Consider the following 23,870-nt stretch of genomic DNA (forward strand, 5'->3'; position numbering starts at 1 on the left):
AGTTGTACCCATTCCAAAGAAAGGTGATCCCACAGAATGTAGAAATTATTGAAGAACATCATTAATATCACATGCAAGTAAAATCTTGCTGAAGATAATTCAAAAATGGTTGCAGCAGTATATTGACAGAGAGCTTCCAGAAATGCAAGCTGGATTCAGAAGAGGACAAGGAACGAGAGATACTATCGCTGATGTGAGATGGATCTTAGCTGAAAGCAAAGAATACGAGAAAGATTGTTTAATTATGTTTTATTGACTCTGCAAAAGCATTTGATTGTGTGGATCATAACAAATTATGGATAACACTGAGAAGAATGGGAATTCTGCAACACTTGATTGTACTCATGAGGAACCCATACACAGATCAAGAGGCTGTCATTTGAACACAACAAGGGGATACTGCATGGTTCAAAATCAAGAAGGGAGTGCATCAAGGTTGTATACTTTCACCATACTTATTCAACTTGTATGCTGAGCAAATAATCTGAGAATCTAGCGTATATGAAGAAGAATGTGGCATCGGGATTAGAAGAAGACTCATTAACAACTTGTGATATGCAGATGACTCAACTTTGTTTGCTGAAAGTGAGGATGATTTGTATTTACACCTAAAGATTAAAGACTACAGTCTGCTGTATGGATTATACCTCAAAATAAAGAAAACAAAAATCCTCACAATTGGTCCAAGAAACAGCTTCACAATAAATGCAGAAAAGACTAAAGTTGCCAAGGGTTTCGTATTACTTTGGTTTTACAGTCAACATCAGTGGATAAAGCAGTCAAGACATCAGATGACATACTGCATTGGGCAAATCTGCTGCAAAAGACCTCTTTTAAGTGATGAAGAACAAAGATGTCTCCTTGAAGACTAAGGTGCAGTATTTTCAATCGCCTCTTATGCATGTGAGAGCTGGACAATGAATAAGGAAGACCAAAAAAGAGTTGATGCTTTTGAGTTGTGGTGTTGGAGAAGAATGCTAAGAGTACCATGGTCTGCTAAAAAGACTAACAAATCTGTCCTGAAGGAAGTGCAGCCGGAATACTCCTTGGAAGTGAGAATGGCCAGACTTTGCCTCACCTACTTTGGTCATGGTGTCAGAAGGAACCATTTCCTGCAGAAGGATACCACGTTTGGTAAAGTGGAGGGTCAGCGAAAAAGGGGAATGCCCTCAATGAGAGAGACTGACACAGTGGCTACAACAATGGGTTTAGATATAGCAAGGACCAGGCTGGCACAAGACCAAGCTGTGTTTTGTTCTGTTGTGAATAGGGTCGCTATGAGTTGGAGATGACTCGATGGCACCTAACAACAACACAACATCTGTTCTTGTAAAGATTGTCGTTGCTGTTGCAGTTAGGTGCTGCCAAATTGGTTACAATTCATAGTGACCCTATATACAACAGATTGATACACTGCCTGGTTCTTTACCGTCTGTACAATTATTGCTAAGTTTGAGCCCACTGTTGCAGAAAACTGTCAATCCATTTCCTTGAGAATTCCCTTCTTTTTGGCTGACGCTATACTTTGTCAAACATGATGTCCTCCTTATCCAGAGACTAGTCCCTCCTGATAACATGTCCAAAGTATGTGAGATGAAGTCTTGCAATCTTTGCTTCTAAGCAGCATTCTGGCTGTACTTCTTCCAAGACAGGTTTGTTCCTTCTGGCAATCCATGGTATATTCAATATTCTTCGTCAACACCGTAATTCAAAGGCATCAATTCTTCTCTTCTTTATTCATTGTCCAGATTTCCCATACATATGAGGTGATTAAAAATACAATGGCTTGGGTCAGGTGTACCTTAGTCTTCAAAGTGACATCTTGGCTTTTGAACACATTAAAGAGGTCTTTTGCAGCAGATATGCCCAATGCACTATATCATTTGATTTCTTGACTGCTGCTTCCATGGGCATTGATTGTGGATCTAAGTAAAATGAATTCCTTGGACAACTTCAATCTTTCCTCCATTTACCATGATGTTGCTTACTAACCCAGTTGTGAGGATTTTTATTTCCTTTATTTTGAGGTATAATCCATACTGTAGTCTCTGGCCTTCATCAGTAAGTGCTTCAAGTCCTCTTCACTTGCAGCAAGCAAGGCTGTGTCATTTGTATATTGCAGGTGATCAGTACGTCTTCCTCCAATTGTGATGCCATGTTCTTTATCTAGTCCAATTTCTCAGATTATTTGCTCAGCATATAGATTAAATAAAAATGGAAGAAGTACAGAACCCTGATGCACACCTTTCCTGATTTTAAACCATGCAGTATTCCCTCGTTCTGTTCAAAGAGCTGCCACTTAGTCTATGTACAGGGTCTGCATGAACACAATTAAGGATTCTAGAATTCCCATTCTTCACAATGTTATCCATAATTTCTTATGAGTCAAATGCCTCTACATAATCAATAAAACATAAGTAAACATCTTTCTCATATTTCTGCTTTCAGCTTTCTGACATTATCAGTGATATCCCTTGTTTTATGTCCTCTTTTAAATCCAGTTTGAATTTCTGGTACTTCTCTGTTGATATACTACTCCAACCATTTTTTAATTATCTTCAGTAAAACTTTACTTGTGTGTGATATTAATGATATTGTTAGATAATTTCCACATTCTGTTCGATCATCTTTGTTTGTAATGGATATATATATGGATTTCTTCTAGTCAGGTGGCTAAGTAGCTATCTTCCAAATGGCTTGGCATAGAGAAGTGACTTCTAGCGTTGCATCTGTTTGCTGAAACATTTCAACTGGTATTTTGTCAATTCCTGAAGGTCTGTTTTTCACCAACATCTTTAGTGCAGCTTCAACTTCTTTCTTCATTGCCATTGGTAATGAAGAAATCTTATGCTACCTCCTGAAATGGTGGCACATCAATTCTTTTTGGTATGGTAAGTGTATTCCTTCCATTTTCTTTTGATTCTTCCTGCATCATTCAATATTTTGCCTATAGAATCTTTTAGTACTTCAACTCAAGGCCTGGATTTTCTTCTTCAGTTCTTTCAGCTTAAGAAAGCATGATCCTCCTTTCTGGTTTTCTAACTCCAGATCTTTGCAGAATTCATTACAACACTTTATTCTGTCTTCTTGAGCTGCCCTTTGAAATCTTCTGTTTGCATCTTTTACTTCATCATTTCTTCCATTTGCTTTAGCTACATTCAAGAACAAGTTTCAGAGCTTCTTCTAATGTCCATTTTTACCTTTTCTTTCTTTTCTGTCTTTTTAATGACCTTTTGATTTTTTCATGTATGATGTCCTCCCACAACTCATCTGTTCTTTGATCACTAGTGTTTGATGCATCAAGGATATTCTTCAGATGGTCTCTAAATTCAGGTGACATATACACAAGGTCACAGTTTGGGTCTCATGGACTTCTTTTCATTTTCTTCAGCTTCAACTTGAACTTCCATATGAGCAACTGATGGTCAGTTCTGCAGTCGGCCCCTGGCCTTGTTCTGAGTGATGATATGGAGCTTCTCCATCACCTCTGTCCACAGATGTAGTCAATTTGATTCCTGTGTATTCCATCTGGTGAGGCCCATGTGTATAATTGCCATTCCTATTGTTGAATTAAAGACCACAGCCTTAGAAACCCTGTAAGTCAGTTTTACTCTCTTTTATAGGGTCACTATGAGTCAGAATCAACTCCATAGCACACAATAACTGTTCATACATGGTGATGGAGTTATATTATCAATGAAATTCAGCTGCCTCCTAACATGTCACAGGGGCAGCCAATGAAAAACATGAACAAGGGAAGGTAGGCTATAAACAAACAAACAAAAAAAGAAAACCAAACTCACTGCCCTCAAGTCAAATTCTACTCACAGCAACCCCTCCTGGGGTTTCCAAGGTGCTATCTATATGGAAGTAGATTGCTCAGTCTTCTTGACATAATAAAGTACTGAAAGGGAATGGCTTAAGCTAACCCAAGGGTGATGGAAGATCCAAGTTTTAAAAAAGAGCTTATCACTACCAACTAACAGGACAGCTGTTAATTAGTAAAATACCATCTGTGGTGGAGAAAGCATCAGCTCTACCCCAGTGTGGATGAGTTATTGACCCTTTGTTCTAGGTCTGTGCTCACTAAGCAGTTTTCTGACCACTAGTTCTGAGAAAAACATGGGCCTGGAGAGACGATACAGTAAAAGACATACTGAGCAAAACTTGACCTTGTGGGTCTAACTGATGTTATATGAATTTGGACTGTGCAAGCAGCTTCCTCCACACTGAAAGGCCCAAGTGATTGGCACTACAGCAGGGTGATTAATTCTATGAAAAGCAAGGCACAGAGCCTAAAGAGCCTTCCCTCATCCATTTAACTTACAGAGCTTGGTATGTCTAGGAGACTCTACCCACTCTACCTAGTACTCCTTGAGAGACGACTGCAGAGGGTGAGGGCCAGTCTGGGAATAGGACAAACACGTTAAGTTCAGACCTGAGAGGGAGGAGTCCAAATACACTGCCTGAGCTTAAAAAAAGTCATTCCTCCTAATCTTTTTAAATGAAGTTTGGGAAGGTGAGAGAGAAAGCAGCATAAAATAGAAAGCTGCCAAGTCAGGGGGACCATCACATTGGCATGACATGTCTGCCCAGGATGTATTCAACTCCCTGCTTGCTTTCATTCATTTATTCTTTCTCCCTCCCACCCATTTTTAAAAGCTTCTTCCATATACTAGCCATTGTGCTTGGCAGAGAGAAAGCAAAGATGCAAAAGAAACCATCCCTCTCCTCAAGCAATATGCAATTTAGTGAATAAACAGGCACCCTAATTTTTCATCTGGAAACTATAAATAATCATCTCCACAGTAGAGAAATATACAAATAGCACTGAATTAAGGTCACTAATTTTAAGCTACACCATTATGCTCTGTGCCACCAGGAAAGGGGCAAAAATGCTGCTACTTAAATTTTGACAAGCCACTGACTGTCCAGATTTCAGAGATGATTATGTCTGGGAAAAGTATATCTATGAGAATGGATGAAATGTGGGGAGGTTGGGGAAGCATTACATAAGAGGCAGGGTTTGGGCTGGCCCAGGCAGGAGTCTGCAACAGACAAGGGCAGAAGGGAAGGGCATTCTGGACAGAGAACACTGTGTAAGCAGAGGCATGCCAAAGTGCAGAGTGTCTGGGTTGCAGTACTGCTAGGTGCTTGGAACTGTGAGAGTGCACAGGGAAATGGAGGAAGAGGAGTGGCAGGAAAGGCAGGCAAGGGCCAAAAGATGAAAAGTCTCCTGGGCCATGATGAGTTCACTTTCTCCTGTGGGTGAGAAGGAACTTGTAAAGTATTATGATTTGAGCCAGGTGGGCATGATTCGATCTGCATTTTGGAAAGCTCACTTTAGCAGCAATGTGAAGGAAATGTGAACGAGGACAAGACAGAGGCAGGAAGGCTACTGAAGGCACTATTGCAATAGACCAGGAGAAGGCAGATGAGCTATGACTCAGGTACTGGTGGGAGGTGGCAAAGGAAGAGGGAAGATGTGAGATATTAAGGTGATAGAAGGGACTTAGATACTGATCACAGGACTTCTGGGTTGCTGGCTTAGGACTCAGATTGACAGTGGCTTTATCCTTACAAAATAGGTGACAGAAAAAAGCAGCAGGCTGGAGAGGAAAGATAATGACTTCTCACTTAGACATGACGAACCCAAGGGCCTTTACAATTTCCAGAAGGAGATGTCTCTTTGTTGTCGCTGTTGTTAGCTGCCATCAAGTCAGCTCTGACTCATGGCAACCTTTTGTACGGGAGAACAAAATGTTGCCTGGTCCTCTGCCATCTTCACAATTTTTGTTTAGTATGATTGACTCCACTGTTGTAGTCATTATGTCAATCCGTCTCATGGAGAGTTCCCCTTGTTTTCACTGACCTACTTTACAAAACATGATGTCCTTTTCTAGAAATTGATCCTTTCTGATGATGTGTCAAAAGTAACAAAGATAAAGTTTTGCCCTCCTCCCTTCTAAGGAGATTTCTGGTTGTATTTCTTCTTAGACTAACTTGTTCTTTCTTCTGGCAGTCTACTCAGTATTCTTCGCTAACACTGAAACTAGAACCCATCAATTCTTTGGCCTTCCTTTCTCATTGTCTAGCTTTTCTCATGTATATCAGGTGACTGAAAAGACCATGGCTTACATAAAGTGCATCTTAGTCCTCAAAATGACATCTGTGTTGTTCAAACTTTACATAGGTGTTTTGCAGATTTGCCTAGTGCACTGTGTCATTTGATTTCCTGACTGCACTTCCATGGGCACTGATTGTTGATCCAAGTAGAATGAAATCCTTGAAAATTTCAATCTTTTCTCCATTTATCATGATGCTGTGTATTGGTTCAGTTATGAGGATTTTCATTTTCTTTACATTCAGGTGTAATCCACACTGAAAGCTGTAGTCTTTGCCCTTTTTCATTAATTGCTTCCAAATGTATTAATTTCTAGCAAATGAGGTTGTGTCATCCATATACTGAAGATTGTTAATCAGTCTTCCTCTAATCCTAACACTGCCTTCTTCTTCATACAGTCCAGCTTCTCAAATTATTTGCTCAGCATACACATAGAATAAGTAAGGTGGAAGGATACAATCCTGTTACATACCTTACCCAATTCTGAACCAGGCAAAACTCTCCTGTTCTGTTTGATTGACTGCCTCTTTACGCATGTATTGATTACACATGAGCACAATTGTTTTCTTTTAGGCAGTAGGAATCTGCAGCAGGAGTTTATAAAGGCCAAAAGATAAAAGGCTTCCTGTACAATGATGAGTTTATTTTCTCCTGTAGATGAGAAGGAACCAGTGAAGAATCATGATGTGATCAGGGTGGGGGGCATGAATGGACCCACATTTCAGAAAGCTCTTTCTGGCAACAGTGTAGGGGAAATATGAGAATGGACAAAGATTAAGGCTGGAGGGCTAGTAAAAGGACTGCAGTAATAGATCAGAAGAGAGTAGGTGGGTAGAAGCATATAATGCCAGGATAAGGAGTGCTTCTCCTTTCCTGGGCTTCCCCATGGTAGGATGGCTCAAGGGGTATCACAGATCTCAGCACCAATGGGACCTGAGGAAGCATCTTGACCCAAGGGTCGATGGCAATGAGTTGAGTTTGATGCAGGAGATTAAGTGACATTATGCTAACTTCTGGCAGACAAGGGCCTAAGGAACAGACCCACTCTGGAGGCTGGAGGATAATACCTTGGAAGTTGGAGCTGGCCAGGAGGCTGGAGGTAATCACAGGCCCCCAGACACTTACTAACTGGCCTCTCTTATTATTTTCAACTCCTGGCATTTCTGAGCATCCACTTCTGTAGACAAAAGAAAAAGTAAGATAAGGTGATTCTGGTTTTTAAAGTCCTTTCCTTGAAATGACTTTGTGGCAGGGTAATTCAGGATAAGACTAGAGCAGCTGTCTTCAAGCCAGGTGTTCAGATGTCTTTACAAGGGCTGAGGTGTCATGCAGGTATTCCTTCCCCACCGCCTCCTTCCTGCTTTACAAATGCCAGGGTGTCCACGTCCATCTTCCTATGTGCCCTAACCTGGGATGAAAAGATCTTGGGGGACACCAAACAAACAGACAAGGACACATTGTTCTGGGGGCAGAACACATGGTTCCATAAACCCACAGTTGGGATTGGAGTCTTTTCCTGGCCTATGGGCATTTGTATGAAGGGCGACACCAGGGCTTCTGGCTCGGGATTCATAGAAATACTAAGAATTCATGACGATGAATCATCACAATGATAATGGTTGCCACTTAAGACCACACCTCTTACAGGGAGACAGCTTGGGGGCAGGGGTGCATGGAGGGATGGACACAGGGAAGAGGTGATTGTCGGGAGGAAGTGGTGGGGGGAGCTGTTGCATTGTGGTGAATTGTGGTCAATGTCATGAGACAAAGTGTATGTGAACTGTGTATGGAAAGTGAATTTGCTCTGTAAATTTTCACCCAAACCACAATTTGGAAAAAAAAAAAGACCACGCATCTTCATGTGCTGGATTCCCTCAAAGACAGAGGTTTTTAGGGAGAGGCCTGTGGGAGCAGAGCAAAGGGAACACAGGAAGGAGCATGAAGGTATAGCACCAGGTAGCATGTTCGCAGGAAGGCTCCTACCTATTTGGCCCTGATTATGATTCAGAAGAGTTACAGTGGTCCTGAGCATGCAGGTTGACATGCTACTTGAGATGAAATAAGTGAAATCAGATTTTTTCTGACAGAAACTAAGGCTGATATGACTGGTTTGAAAATGATGTCTGGCTTTGCCACCAAGGTCATATGAAGGATGCACATGCAGCTCAATGCTTTGACAAAAAAATAAATTCCACAAGAGAAGACAAAAATACTAGCGCAGAGAAAAAAGGGCAGGTGAGGATTCTTTCACTCAACATACATCTGAGTTTCTGCTACAGGCTAATCACTGTGTGTGGCATAGAGATAGCCACATGAGAAATTTACGTAAGGAGCAGTACAATAAAGCTCCCAGCTACAGCAGAGGGGTATACCAAGTGCAATGGAAGCAAAGAAGCTGCGCTGCAGAAGGTGTTCTGAAATTCGTAATAGATTCATTTTCCCAAGGCTTCTGAGTGTATTAGAGTGAATCAGTTGCCATTAAATGAAAAGAGCAGCAGATATAATTAAGACATTTGTTTGACAAGTATAGGTATGTAATATAAAGACTAATGGTCATTACTAGGTGTTACCAGGAGTGGGAGGAGGGGGAAGGAGTAGAAAATCACTCAGTGAGAAGTAGTGAATTTTTGTCTGAACTGATGGGAAAACTGGCATTGACCAAGAGCAATGGTTATACAAGCAGACTAATGTAGTTGTAACCATTAATCTATACACTAGGAGAAAAATGGCAAAGTTATAATTTTATAACTATAACAGCAGTCCAAAATAAAAAAGGCTGCACTCCTTGATACTATTAGGTGCAACTAAACACTTCATGGAATTAGTTTTCTTGATTTGGAGATAGACCCATGGCTTCGCGGGTCTATCCAACCTACTGGCCTAACGTTTTTAGAGTTTCTGTTCTATCTCCTAGTTCAGTGAGTAGCACGTGGAGTTTTAAAAGTCTGCAAGTGGCCACCTAAGATGTAACAATTGTTCTCTACTTGCCTGGAACAGCAGAAGAAGGAGGAGACCCAGGAATTGGAGAAGAAAATAGACTGCAGGTTTATTAGCCTCCATAAACTACTACCTCAATTACTATGAGACCAGAAGAAATGGATGGTGCCTGGTTACCATTACTGAACATTTTCATCACAGACCCAACAGATGGATCTTGATTAAAAGGAGGAAGTGTGGAACAGCAGTTCAAACTCACATGGAAACCAGATTTACTGGATCTATTGAGACTAAGGGAACCCCCAAAACTAATACTCAGAAATAATCTTTAAAATGTAAACTGAAACTATCACATGAAGCCATTTCTAAACTAAGTGTTTAGCTCAATTAATAAAAAATGTTTCTCTTGAGCACAACACTCATAAAAATTATCTATATGAGTTTAATCTGACAACAATTAGTCCAAAGCATAGATAAGAACTTTAAGGGGCAGAAAGCCTAAATTAACAGTGATGATACAATATGGATAGAGAGTGAAAATGGTGGCATAATATAATGTAACTAATGGTACTGAAATGTTCATGTAGAAATTGTGAATGTATATATGTTTAGTTGTGTACACTACCGCCAAAAAAAACAAAGATCATCTGTTACATTTCGTTAAATTTTTTTAGTGTACTTTCCAAAAAACTAAGAAAGTGAGCCTCACGTACGACTGTGACAGAAACTCTTAAAAAATCAAATGGAGTCTAATTTCTTAACTTTCAGAAAAACTGAAGGGGAATAAAATTATAGCTGATTATTAGAAATACTGGATGACAAATCAGTTAGAGATATTTTCACATATAACTCAGAAGGAGTGGAACGAATTGAGCAACATTGCTATACCAAAATTCTTTTCTTTTTTTAAATTTTTATTGTGATTTGGGCAAAAGTTTACAGAGCACATTCATTTTCCATATAGTAGTTCATACACATTTTGTTTCATGGCATTAAATGAAATCCCCACAAGGCAACAGCTCTCTTCCCAACTCCTCTCTGTAGTTACCTCTTCCCTGCACCCTTCTTTCCTATGCATTCATGCCCCCTTAGCTATCTCCTTGTGCAAATACTACCTTTCTGTTCTCCCATGGTTGATCATTCTAAGGAGTGTATCTACCCGCTGTAAATGTTCACCCTATATGCCTGTCTATTATTTGCCTGGAAGCCATGGGAATGAGTTCAATTCCAGGCCTGAAGGGTGATTGTTGTTGTTGTTGTTATATGCCATCGAGTCGGCCCCGACTCATAGCGACCCCTCCTTGGGTTTCCGAGGCAGTATCACTACGGAAGTAGGATTGCCCAACCTTCCTTCTGAGGAGTGGCTGGTGGGTTTGAACCGTCAGCCGTCTGGTTAGCAGGCAAGTGTCTTAGCCACTATGTTAGGGGCCATAATTTCGGGGGACTCACCAAGCTCTATCAGATCAGTAAAGCTGGTCTTTTTTATGATGAGTTTCATTTAACATTGTTTTCCCACTCTACCCAGGATCTCCTACACTAATCTCTGTCTGAGTGGTTGACAGTGGTAGTGAGGCACCATCTAGTTCTTCTGGTCTCGTGGTCATAAAGGTTCACACGGTCCACTAATCCCGTGGATTGTTTCCAGCTTTCTTCATCCTTCTTTGCTTTGGATGAGAAGTAACCAACTGTTGCATCTAGATGGTCACTTGCAAGCTTTTAAGACCCCAGTTGCCACTCACCAAAGCAGAATGCAGAACAATGTTTTTTTGTGCAGTATGGTCCCGAGCCCATAGGTCCAACAACTTGCTCCATCAGGGTGGTTGCTTGTACCTAAGAAGTTATCATAACTTTTCCTCCTGTTAGTCTATAACAAAATCCTTTTTATTCCCATCGTATGTACATGAACAAAGTTTCTCAGCATTTATATCTACAAAAACAAAGGAGTAGATGTGATGCTAAATCATGCCTCATTCCAGTAATGAGTAATATTGATTCATAGAAGCATCTCAGTAAGAAATGTTTCTCTAAAATTTATTTCACTTTTCTGTTTGGTAATTATTCATTAAAAATTTAATGTTTATGTTATTTTGACCAATGGAGAACTAATGATAATTACAACAATACCTCAGTCAAGAATTTATTTTTAACTTTTAAAGCCTTATAACTACACAAAATGAAACTTAAGTTTAGATTCACATTATTATGGAAGAGAAATATGGTTGTGTGATAAAATGACTTGAAAATTAAAATACATTACGTTATGATAAAATTCTGTGGAGGAAATGGCATGGAAACACAAGTTCAAGAATTAGAAGAAATGATATGAAATTTCCAACTGTTAAAGACAGCATGCTCACACATTTTTACATGATTGATGGTGGGTATCAAATCACTATGGTATTAAAATTTCATTGAAGACATTTTCAAAAAGAGTGACAGTTCTATTTTAAAATATCAGTGCTTACCATCAGAAACTGCATTCTATGATTGATAGAATGAAATATGTTTAAGGTCAGCAGGAAAATGCTTTGGGGAATACATAGTTTCTCAAAATTGTTTTCATGGTATATAAGCAAAACAAGTTTTTTAAAAAAAACCAAAGTACGAAAATCACTGGTCTAGAGCTTCAGGCTAAAATGAATCTTCAGTATCTAAGTGGAAAAGTATTGGCTATGCAACCTGAAGAACCCTGAGGGAGACACAGAATGACTGACGGGAAGGTGGAGAAAGGGTATTGCAAAAAAAGAGGCATGAAGGTGATGAAAAGAATTGGGAAAATATGGGCAAAGTGATGACAGGAAGGGTCATGGACTGCTCTGATGGCAGAGATCAGCAGCATGGCTCAAGGGTCAGCCAGCTTCTAAATGCCAGATCAAAGATAGACAAAGAGGTCAACTCTCCCATGATGGAGAAGTTCAAGATTACCTAGGAACAAAAACATAACCCCAAACAGAGGAAAGCCACGAAACATTTTTCCCTTTCAGTTGCTTGTGAAAGAGCATGCAAAAAAAAAAAAAAAAAAAACCCATAGCTCATATTTTTATTCTGAATTTTAATGCCTACTTTGGCTTCAAGCCACTGAAGGGACAAGTAGTTTTTATTCCTTTAATTATTTCAAGGGACTCTTGAGAAACACACAGATTCTTTCCACAAAAACAGGGTTTTATTTTAGTCCAAAAATGTTTTCAAGGCAAGAACCTTTAAAAGCCATACTAATTTTTTTTTTAAAAAAAGTGTAGCATAGCTGTTTTTACCTAACAAGAGTAGGCTGTCATATTTTTGAAAAATAGTAAACTAAAATGAGTATAGATACATATTCTAAAGATAGAAGAACAGTGACATGAATATACATATACAGACATATGCTCACTGCAACATTATTCACAATAGCAAAAATACAGAAACTACCTAAGTGACCATCAATGGATAAATGGATAAACAAATTGTGGTACATACATACAGTAGAATATTATGCAATCATAGAGAATAATAAAGAGCCCATGAAACATCTTTTAACATGGATGAATCTGGAGAACATTATACTGAGTGAAACAAGTCAATCACAAAAGAACAAATATTATATGGTACCACTACTATAAAAAGTCAAGAATAGATATACACAGAGAAACCAAAGTTCTTTAATAGCTACAAGAGATGAGAACGGGGGATCACTTTCTAGATAGTAAACAACTGTTACTTCTGGTGATGGGAAAGGCAATCCCAAATACAGTGAAGTCAGCACAACATGACCAAGGTAAATAAAGACATTAAGAAGTACATGAAAAAAGGGACAATTTCAATAAATGCTGTAACATATTCAATTGTGCAAAAAATAGTAAAAACAACTAAAAAAATATGTGTGTGGTTATGTAAGTAGATATGGATGCATTAATGTATACAGGAAATCATATATAAATATATGCACAGGTATGCATATCTATGGATATATATTACACACACACACACTATATATATATACACACACACACGTTTTTTGTATGCTATGTATATATCCACATGTGTAACAAATCACATAGAGGGCACAGTTACAAAGACTTCCTGGACATACCCCAATGACTTGCAGGATTAGTTTATTGGGTTGAAAAGCTTAGACCATAGTCTCAGGGGACAACTTGGTCAACTGGCAAAACATAGTTCACAAATACAATGTTCTACGTCCTAGTTTGGTGAGGAGTGCCTAGGGTCTTAAATGCTTGTGAGTGGCCATCTAAGATACAACTATTGGCCTCCACTTAAACCAGAAAAACAAACTCACTGCCATCAAGTCAATTTCAACTTATAGCAACCCTCTTGGACAGAGTAGAACTGCACCATAGGGTTTCCAAGGCTGTAAATCTTTATGGACGCATAATGCTTTATCTTTCTCCCGTGGAACAACTGGTAGGTTCAAACCACCAACCATCACCCCAACAATGGTTTCATACCCCAAAACCTATTTTAAACTACTGAAGGAGTATGTAAATCTGAAGGAAAGGAGAGAATGATGAGATTCAAAAGAAAGTAATCTAAAAGGGGCTGTGTGGTTTACAATACCAAATTACAACATTTCTTCCAATTAAAAAAAAAAAAAAATAGGAGGAAGTAAACAGGACCTACAGTTCTGAACTGGCTTTAAGCACTCGTACAGGTGTGTGGGACTTGTGCAAGAGAAAGATAATTTTATACAAGTGAAGCATTATCACAATCAAGTCAAGGATGCTTCCTGGTTTGTCATTTTTCCTTCATTCAGTTTTGGTTGAGCACTTACTCTGTGCTAGGCACTAAGCAAGACACTCAGAATACTGAGGTTCGATATTACATGTTCCTTTCTCTCTAGGAGCTAGTAGGCAATAGAGACAGGAAATTAGTTTTAAATACCCCCATCTGGTTCAGACAGAACAAAAAGCATACATAGGGTACTGTGTGAGCTCACCAAAGACCCATGTAATCCAGTTAGAGGGGTCAGGGAAACTTTCAAGAAGGAAGTGATAGCAGATATAAACCTCGAAGACTGAAAGTTATATAACTTTGTGAAAGATGGAACAGGAAATGCAGATAGATGCAAAAGAACACAAGGTCAAGTGACACATTTAGGAAACTGCAAGAGAGTCAGTATGGCTAAAGATTTGGACCATCTTCTACAGTCTGAAAGAGACCAAACATATAATGAAGATTTACTGATAATTATGGGTGACTGGGATGTGAAAGAGGGAAACAAAGAAGCAGCATTGGTAATTGGTAAATATGTCCTTGGTGACAGAAACAATGCCAGAGATCACATAACAGAATTTTAAACAATCAAAATCTTATTCATTGAAAATACCTTTCTCGACAGCACAAACAGTGACTAAACATGTGGACATGATCAAACTAAACACACAGGAATCAGATAAACCATATCTGTAGAAGATGATGAGAAACTCAATATCATCAGTCAGAACAAGGCCAAGGGCCGACTATGGCACAGACCATCAAATGTTCATATGCAAGTTAAAGCTGAAGTTGAAGAAAATTAAAACAAGTCCATGAAGGCCAAAATATGACCTTGATTATATCCCACCTGAACTTAGAGGCCATCTTTAGAATAGATTTGATGCACTGAATATCAGTCACCAAAGATCTGACAAGTTGTGGGATGATATCAAGGACATCATACATGAAGAAAGCAAAACATTATTTAAAAGACAAAAAAGGAAAAAAAAAAAGAAAGACCAAAATAAATGTCAGAAGAGACTCTGAAATTTGCTCTTGAATGGAGACCAGCTAAATCAAATGGAAGAAATGATGATGTAAAAGCTGAACAGATGATTTCGAAGGGCAGCTCGAGAGGACAAAAGAAATTATTACAATGAAATATGTGAAAACCTGGAATTGGAAAATCAAAAAGGAAGAACACATTCAGCATTTCTCATGCTGAAAGAACTGAAGAAAAAATCAAGCCTCAAGTTGCGATACTGAAGGATTCTATGGGCAAAATATTGAACAATGCAGGAAGCATCGAAAGAAGATAAAAGGAATACATGGAGTCACTGTACCAAAAAGAAATGGTCGACATTCAGCTATTTCAGGTTGCAGCATATGATCAAGAACTGATGGTATTTAAGGAAGAAGTCCAAGCTGCACTGAAGGAATTAGTGAGTAAAAAACAAGGCTCCAGGAATTGATGGAATACCAATGAGATGTTTCAACCAACAGATGCAGTGCTGGAGGCGTTCATTTGTTTATGCCAAGAAATTGGAAGACAGCTACTTAGCCAAGTGACTGGAAGAGATCCATATCTGTACTCATTCCAAGAAAAGATGATCCAATAAAATGCAAAGGTTATCAAACAATATCATTAATATCACACAGAAGTATAATTTTGCAGATGGTAATTCAAAAATGGCTTTAGCAGTAAGTACATCAACAGGGAAGCCAGAAATTCAAGCCAGATTTATTAGAGGACACAGAACAAGGGATATCATTGCTGAAATCAGATGGATCTTGACTAAAAACAAAGAATACCAGAAACACACTTACCTGTGTGTTACTGACTATGCTAAGGCATTTCACTGTGTGGATCATAACAATTTATGGATAACATTATGAAGAACAGGAATTCCAGAATACTTAATTGTGCTCATGTAGAACATGTACATAGACCAAGAGTCAGTCGTTCAAACAGAATAAGGGGATAGGTATGTGTTTTAAGGTTGTATCTTTCCCCCACCTTACTCAATCAGTATGCTGAGCAAATAACCTAAGAAGCTGGACTACATGAAGAAGAATGTGGCATCATAATTGGAGGAAGACTCATTAAAAACCTGCAATATGCAGATGATACAACCTTTCTTGATGAAACTGAAGAAGACTTGAGACACTTACTCATGAAGATCAAAGACTACAGCCTTCAATATGGATTACACCTCAATATAAAGAAAACAAAAATCCTCACAACTGGACCAATAAGCAACATCATGATAGATGGAGAAAAGACTGAAGTTGTCAAGGCTTTCATTTTACTTGGATCCACAATCAATGCCCATGGAAGCAGCAGTCAAGAAATCAAACAAGGTATTGCACTGGGCAAATCTGCTGCAAACGACCTCTTTAAAGGGTTAAAGAGCAAAGATGTCACACTGAAGACTAAGATGCACCTGACCCAAGTTATGGTACTTTCAATCCCCTCATATGCATGTGAGAGCCAGAAAACAAGTAAGAAAGACTGTAGAAGAACTGATGCATTTGGACTGTGGTTTTGGTGAAGAACACTGAATATACTATGGACTGCTAGAACAACACACAAATCTGTCTTGGAGAAAGTACAGCCTGAATGCTCCCAGAAGCAAGAATGGCCAGACTTCATCTCTTATACTTTGGTCATGTTGTCAGAAGGGACCAGCCCCTGGGGAAAGAATCACGCTTGGTAAAGTGGTGGGTCAGCATAAAAGGAAAAGACCCTCAACAAAATGGACTGACACAATGGCTGCAACAATGGACTGAAGCATAGCAACAGCTGTGAGGATGGCAGAGGACCCAGTAGTGTTTTGTTCTGTGGTACACAGGGTCACTATGAGTTGGAACCAACTCGATGGCACTTAACAACAACAACATGAAATTGATTCTGACATACAACTACCCCATGCACACCAGAGCAGAACTCTGCTCCACAGAGTTCTCTATGGCTGATGATTTAGAAATAGATCTCCAGGTCTTTCTTCTGAGGTGGGTCTGGGTAGACTTGAACTTTCTGCCTTTCAGTTAGCATCGAAGCACTTAACTGTCTGTGCTGCCTAGGGACACCATGGCTAAAACACAGAAGTATAAAAAGAAGAAAGGAAGTAGGTTGAAAGGAAGACAGAATTTAGATCATGAAGGGCCCTACAGGCTACTATGCTGGCTAAGGTGTTTGCAATTAAATTGTAAGGCAACTGGAGAGTTGTTAAAAAAGTTAAAGCAACCAAGTTAAAAAAAAAAAAAAAAAAGTTCACTGCCGTCAAGTAGATTGGACTCATAGTGACCCCTCCTTGAGTTTCCAAGGTGGTAGCTCTATGAAGTAGATTGCCTAATCTTCCTTCCAAGGAGTGGCTGGTGAGTTTGAACTGCCAGCCTTCTGGTCAGCAGTCAAATGCCTTAGGCACTATGCCACCAGAGCTCCGAACCAAGTAAATTAGATCTGATTTACAGTCCTTCACCTAGCAGCAGTGTAAAGCTAGGACTGTAGAGGGCTGAGGTCAAAGGCAGAAGAACAGTCCAGGTTTTTTTTTTAGTAATCCAAGTGAAAAATTAAGAATTAAAAATAAGGTGGCATTGGCAATGAGATGCAATGGATAGCTCTCTTAAAAAAAAAAAAAATGCCCTAATGGAGCTCTGGCAGCATAGGGCAGAGGAATCTGGGTGGGGAGAAAATGCAGGAAGTTCATTAGCATTGGTTAGTACTGTTTGGGACATACTGAGTTAGAGGAACAACAGGACTTCATCATAAAGATGTCCAACAGGCAGATGGATGTACAGACTTAGAACGTTGCAGAGAAAAAAAAACTAGCTAGACATAAAGCTAGCATGGAAGCCATGAAGAATTATGTGGAGACCAAAAAGATAAGAGGAAGTAAAGAACTTGAAACATATTAACAGGAAAGAAAGGATGGAAAAGTTTTTATGGTATCTGAGAAGTGGCTTACGGAAAGAGACAACTTCTCAGGGTCAATGTGTCAAAACCATTTCACCAAACAGCCAATTCTCTGAAAATCAATTCACCAAACAATCAATTTATTCAAGTAACCAAATTTACCAATTTATAAAATCTTATGTCTTTTAATTACCTACAAAGCAATTGTTCAGTAGATTAACTGATCTTCAGCAAACTGGCCTGTTTAAAGAGTTTTAAGATGCATGATGCAGTAGTGAATGGTGTGAAGTGCTACCAGGGGAGATCAGGAAGTAAAGGAGTAAATCGAGTGAGTTACTATGTACACTCAACAGACTGGTGCTGGTGGAAGGGGGCTGAGAAATGAATGAAAGATGGTACAGAAGCTTTCACTATGTAGAGGAATAGAGAGGATAAAGACTATTTTTCCTTTGTTGTTTTAACCTGAAAGATTCAAAGAGAAAACAAAAAGGGCCAGAGTAACTGATGCCCTGATGTTCCAGAAGAAAGAGAATGAGATCTAGAGCAAAGTTGATGGATACAGTCGACTTCTCTAATCCATTCCTGGAGCAATTCCTCTCTTAGGTCAGTTTTTCTTTCACCATGCATGTGCCATCCACTTAAAGGCTCTAATACAATTCCATGTGAATCTTGTTATGATTACTGGCCATGGACATTTTCTAAATGATGTTGATCTCTCTACCTTGAATTCATCTTATAACTTGTTTTCCACAACACTATCATTAAGTGTCTGCAAAAAACTGCTTTTGTGGAAGGTGAGGAGAGGGAACATTGCCCCCAAAAAAAGCACTGACAAAAAAAAAAAACTTTTGGACTTTCATTTTTCATTATCCCAATACCAGTTTCTTTCCCTTGTAGTATCCTACCTGTTCCAATATCTTCCCACTTCACTGGGCCAAGGGAAACAAATTTTTTTTTCTGTACCCAGTTACGGAATAAAGAAGTCAGCTTTACCTAAAGTAAAGTGATCTCTGTCCCTGGTTCCCGAGAAATAACCCTTAGAGTAAATGCCTTGTCTGGGACTTCCAGGCCACACCTGAGGAGCTGTGCTGGCAAATTAGGGCAGCCCAGATCAGAAAAGACTCACCTGGGAGGCCAACATCAACTAGACACAGGAGACATGATTTAGTTTATCACACAAAACTGGACAATGAAAGCTGGGAACCCTAAGGTTCTAAGAGCTTCCTACTTAGCAAAGGGAAAGTGAGTTCCCTCTTTCAGACATGGAAAGTTTCCACTGCGGATCCTCTCAGACCTCACCTGTGTGTCTCTTCTTTAAGATGACCCTGATTTGTATCTATAATCATAGTACTTTCTGTGAATTCTATAATTGGTTCCAGTGAATTATCAACTCAAATGAGAAGGGGCATCTAGTAGGTGAAAGTGAGGGTGTCATGGAATTTCCGAGGCAGTTTCACTACAGAAGTAGATTGCCCAACCTTCCTCCCAAGGAGTGGCTCGTGTGTTTGAACCGCCAGCCTTCTGGTTAGCAGTCAAGTGCCTTAGGCACGATGCTACCAGAGCTCCTGCTGAAAGCATAATGGACTTTTAACCTATGAGATTTGCCCTAGCCACATGGGTGGCTGGTGTCAGAAATGCTTGAGGGGAGGGAAGGTAGAGATCAGATCAATCTAGATATGTAGGGGAATGGATTCAGGTTCATTTTTAGCTACAAAGTTAACCACAAACCAATACTTTCAAAGTTTACTTCACAAGTATTTCATGCCCACAATGATCTGTTCTTACTCTTGGGAACATATCTGTTTTTAATCAATGTGCCAAATTCTTTCGTATCGAGCCAGCAGTCTGCTTAATTGAAGATCACCAATATTATATCAGCATCATATCTTGCCAAAATGGTTACCTAACCATTATTGAAGGGTTTCCAGTTCTCATAATCGAACTTAATTTCTTAAACATGTTTGGTTATTTCTTGTCAACTTAGGATCTTCTGTAAATCAGAGTTTAGCAACTTGTCAAAAGAGTCAGAGAAAGGGTATGTAGGAAGGAGTCCAGGAATGTAACATCCAGATCACTGCAACAACACACTGTTCAACAAGAATCCAACTAAGATTTGTGTTCATTGTATTGTGTTCGTTTAGCTCCTCTTTTATAACCAAAGGCTAGGGAACAATGAGATAAGCCTGGAGCTGAAAAGGCAGAAAAACTCCTGGGAGAAATTCAACCTTGCACCAGGGATAAATCACAAGAATCCTGGGGTCTGTAAGAATACTCTGCTCATTGTAAGCTTAGCAAAAAAAAAAAAAAAACCTCAGGTGGCCAGCTAATACATAAAGAGATGCTCACGATCATTGGCCATCAGAGAGATGCAAATCAAAACAACGAGATACAGTCTTACACCAGCACTGACGGCAAGGTTCAATGAGACAGAAAATAACAAATGCTGGCGGGGATGTGGAGAGATTGGGACTCTCAGACAGTGCTGGTGGGACTGTGAAGTGATACTGCCACTGTGGAAAGCAGTCTGGCGATTTCTTAGAAAGCTGTAATTGGAGATATCATTTGACCCAGCAATCCCATTACTAGGTATATATCCTAGAGAGGTAAGAGCCAGGACAGGAACAGATATATTCACTCATGTTCATCGCAGCATTATTTACAATAGCAGAAAGATGGAAACAACCTACATACCCATCAGCAGAAGAGTGGATGACCAAATTATGCACATAATAGAATGCTATGCAGCACTAAAGAATAATGTAGAGTCTGCAAAACACCGCATAATATGGTTGAACTTGGAGGACAATTATGTTGAGTGACATAAGTCAATCAAAGAAGGACAAATAAATATAGTATTAGTTTGTTGTTGTGGAGGGTCAAGGCAAGGTTTATATAAGGAGGAAAACTTTCTTTGTTGTTGCCAGGAGTGGGGGGAAGGGAGGAGAGGGAACACTGCAAAAAAAAAAAAAAGCATTGACCCATGTCGCTTTAGTTTTGTGTATTTCACTGTACATAAATTGTATTTCAGTAAAATGCATTTTAAAAAAAAAGAAGAAGAAGAAGTTGTTTAGCAAAAAAGAAACTATCTTCCCCTAGTGGACTTGTTCAAACTGGCTCTCAAATAGCATAACAGAGGTAGTTAACAGTACTTTCATTTAAGGATTACATTTGGCTTCACATACTGCCTAAACTAACACATCTGATGTTTTAAGAATGTATGCCCAAGTATCAAGTGTTAAAGGAAGGTTTCTGACTTTCAGAGTAGAAACTCCTGTTATATATAAAATGTAGACAGAAATAATCCAACTGATAGGCAAAATGAGGGTAGTTACTTCAAACAGGGGATTTTAAAAACATAACTTATAACAAAACAAAGAAACTCCAAGGAACCACCACCAAATAATACGCTGGGGGCATTATAAGTAATTCTATTTCTCCTTGAAAATCAAGACTCAGGACAATTACCAACATGAGTCTTCTTAAATTTTCTTTAAGAAATGCATAAATTAGTAACCTACCGTCTGTCTGAGATTTACTGAGGAATATTGTGCTGGCCCGAGGATGGTCTGAAGGATTGAATTCCATGTTCAAATCTTTAAAGAAAGAGAAAGAAAATATATAAGTAACCATCTGATAACCTAGAGGGTGACAAGATTAATTCTGAGATTTTTTAAACTTAAACTGCTAAACATTCAAGAATTCTGAAACCCTACAGAAACCATGTCATAGATTCTTCCAGATTCAGTTGAGAGCACTGCTGTGTAGAAATTTAAAAAAAAAAAAAAAAAAAATCATACTTAAAAATTAGACACGTGGCTGGAGATATGTTAGCCTAAAACTCCATTTTCTTCTGAGAAAGTATGCTCTGGGCCCAGGAAAATAACAAAACACTAGGACACTTACAACATCTAATTAAAAGGAGTGTTATGTGCTACAGATAAGTAAATGGTACTTCCTTGTTAAAGGTGATTAAAATAGGCTATCTCAGATGTTAGACTGAGTCAGCAGTCAAATACCCTGCTTAATTAAGATTGTTATTTTCTGAAAAGGCAAAACTTATTTATCCCTTAGAGCAAAGGCTCCAAATTGGTCATCTGTGGGCCTAATCTAGGCCGTGGATATGCTTTGTTTGATCCGTACATTTTTTTCTTTTTTAAAATTTGTGCCAACGTATAACAATCAAGAGATTTAAAATATATTTTTAAAATAAGTAATTTTTTTTTAAAAAAATTAGGTTTCTTGATCATTAGGTAACACTGGACTCCATCTCCAACAGTCACAATCTGCTGAAGCCAAGGCATTGCTGGCTCCTTGAGATGGGACATATAGTCTTCAGTTTTTTATTCAGACACTCACCATCCTCTCTTCACTTTTTAACTAAGGTATTTGCTAACCAGAAGGCTGGCAGTTCACACCCACCAGCCGCTCTACAGAAGGAAGATGAGGCAATCTACTTCCATAGAGATTTACTGCCTTAGAAACCCAATGGGGGGTTGCTATGAGTCGGAATTGACTAGATGGCAGTAGGTTTTTTTTCTGGTTTTAGTTCCCAAAGGCATTCAGTATTTTAATTCTCGTCTTAGAGCAATCTCCAGGGTTACAGACTTGTTCAGTTCGGTACAAACAACTTAAAGATCCCATTACAGATGAGTTTTCCCAGTTTAAAAAAAAAAAGATTCCAATGGGAAAGAATGGCTAAAAATAGAAAAATTAAGTCAGGGGAAGGAAGACCAAAATTATTAGAAAGTCAGAAAAGTCTTCAAATCAGCTTAATCATCACAATAAAAACTACTTTGGGTTCAATTATTTCAATAAATTTGCAAAGAAACCTAACCAACCCCAATCACAACAGATGGTATCTATCCTTGCTTTAGTTGCTAATCAAGTCAAAGATAAAAGGAAAGAAAAACAATAAAGGTCATACTTCAAGCAACACCAAATCAGTTATCCACACAGATTTGTCCTCAGGAAACCTTTGAAGTTGGGCTATTTTTCCTACATTCATCAATGGCTTCCTGGACTACAGCTACTTGACCTCTCACTTGGTACTTGCTTTAAGAAACCCTATTTAATCTTAAACAAATGTTACTTCAATTATCTGGCCCCTCTTCTATGAGAACTATGTAAATGTACACAGTTTCACAGCTTTAGGCATTAACAGGATGGGAGGAGAAAAGCAGACAAAAGAGACACTTAAATTTCACTTGTTTTTAGTTAGATAAAATTAGGTCAGAAATTTCCTAGTAAAAATCATTCTTTATGAAGTTGTCTGCTTAACTGTTGTTGGTGTTGTTATGTGCCATCAAGTCGAACCTGACTCATAGTGACCCCTCCGTGTTACGTGCCATCGAGTCGAACCTCACTCATAGTGACCCCTCCTTGGGTTTCTGAGGCGGTATCACTACGAAAGTAGATTGCCCAACCTTCTTTCCAAGAAGTGGCTGGTAAGTTTGAACCTCCAGCCTTCTGGTCAGCAGTCAAGTGACTTTTGCTTTTTAACCTCCTTATAGCAAGATCCTAGTGTACTTAACTAGGATCTTGCTATGTTGTTGTTGTTATGTGCCGTCGAGTCAGCCCTGACTCATAGCGACCCCTCCTTGGGTTTCCGAGGCAGTATCACTACGGAAGTAGGATTGCCCAACCTTCCTTCCGAGGAGTGGCTGGTGGGTTTGAACCGCCAGCCTTCTGGTTAGCAGTCAAGTGCCTTAGCCACTATGCTACCAGAGGATCTTGCTATAAGGAAGTTAAAAAGCAAATGTGCTACACTATTTTTTTTTTTTTTTTGAAGACTTCTATATATCAAAAGTATAAGGACAAATATGTAGTCCCAACTCTGATGGATGCTGTTAACTTTCAAAACTTTAACCTATGGTCCCCATAAATGAAACACAATATGCTTTCACTGCCTAAACACCTGGCCAAGAAATCAGTCCTCAAAGGAAGAGACCCTCTGTTTAAATACAGGATGACCACAGGTCCCTACTGTAAAATCTACTTTATTCCCTAACAGGCAATTCTGACTCATCTACAAGACTAGTTTTGAGACCCACTTTTATTCTTAAAATACAGTAGTAGGAGTTTATAGAGCACCACAAGTAAAAAGTGTAAAGCTGAGGAGGCGGGGCAAGATGGCGGACTAGGCAGAAGGATTGCACAGACCCTCTTCAACAAAGAAAAGGGAAACCAATTAACACAGACACA

At 39.1% G+C, this 23,870-nt stretch overlaps 1 protein-coding gene across 1 annotated transcript in view; it reads right to left on the minus strand.

The window, feature by feature from the left end:
* Positions 1-23,870, minus strand: part of CCNY (cyclin Y) — a 318,292-nt gene that overhangs the window by 83,720 nt on the left and 210,702 nt on the right. Inside the window, exon 2 of the mRNA XM_007942415.2 lies at positions 21,188-21,262. Within this exon, the coding sequence (XP_007940606.1) occupies positions 21,188-21,262 (75 nt within the window). The remainder of the gene's footprint in view (positions 1-21,187; positions 21,263-23,870) is intronic.

This window comes from Orycteropus afer, unplaced genomic scaffold (assembly GCF_000298275.1).
Source record: "Orycteropus afer afer isolate SDZICR_OR568_19922 unplaced genomic scaffold, OryAfe1.0 scaffold00090, whole genome shotgun sequence".
NCBI classification, from domain to species: Eukaryota; Metazoa; Chordata; class Mammalia; order Tubulidentata; family Orycteropodidae; genus Orycteropus; species Orycteropus afer.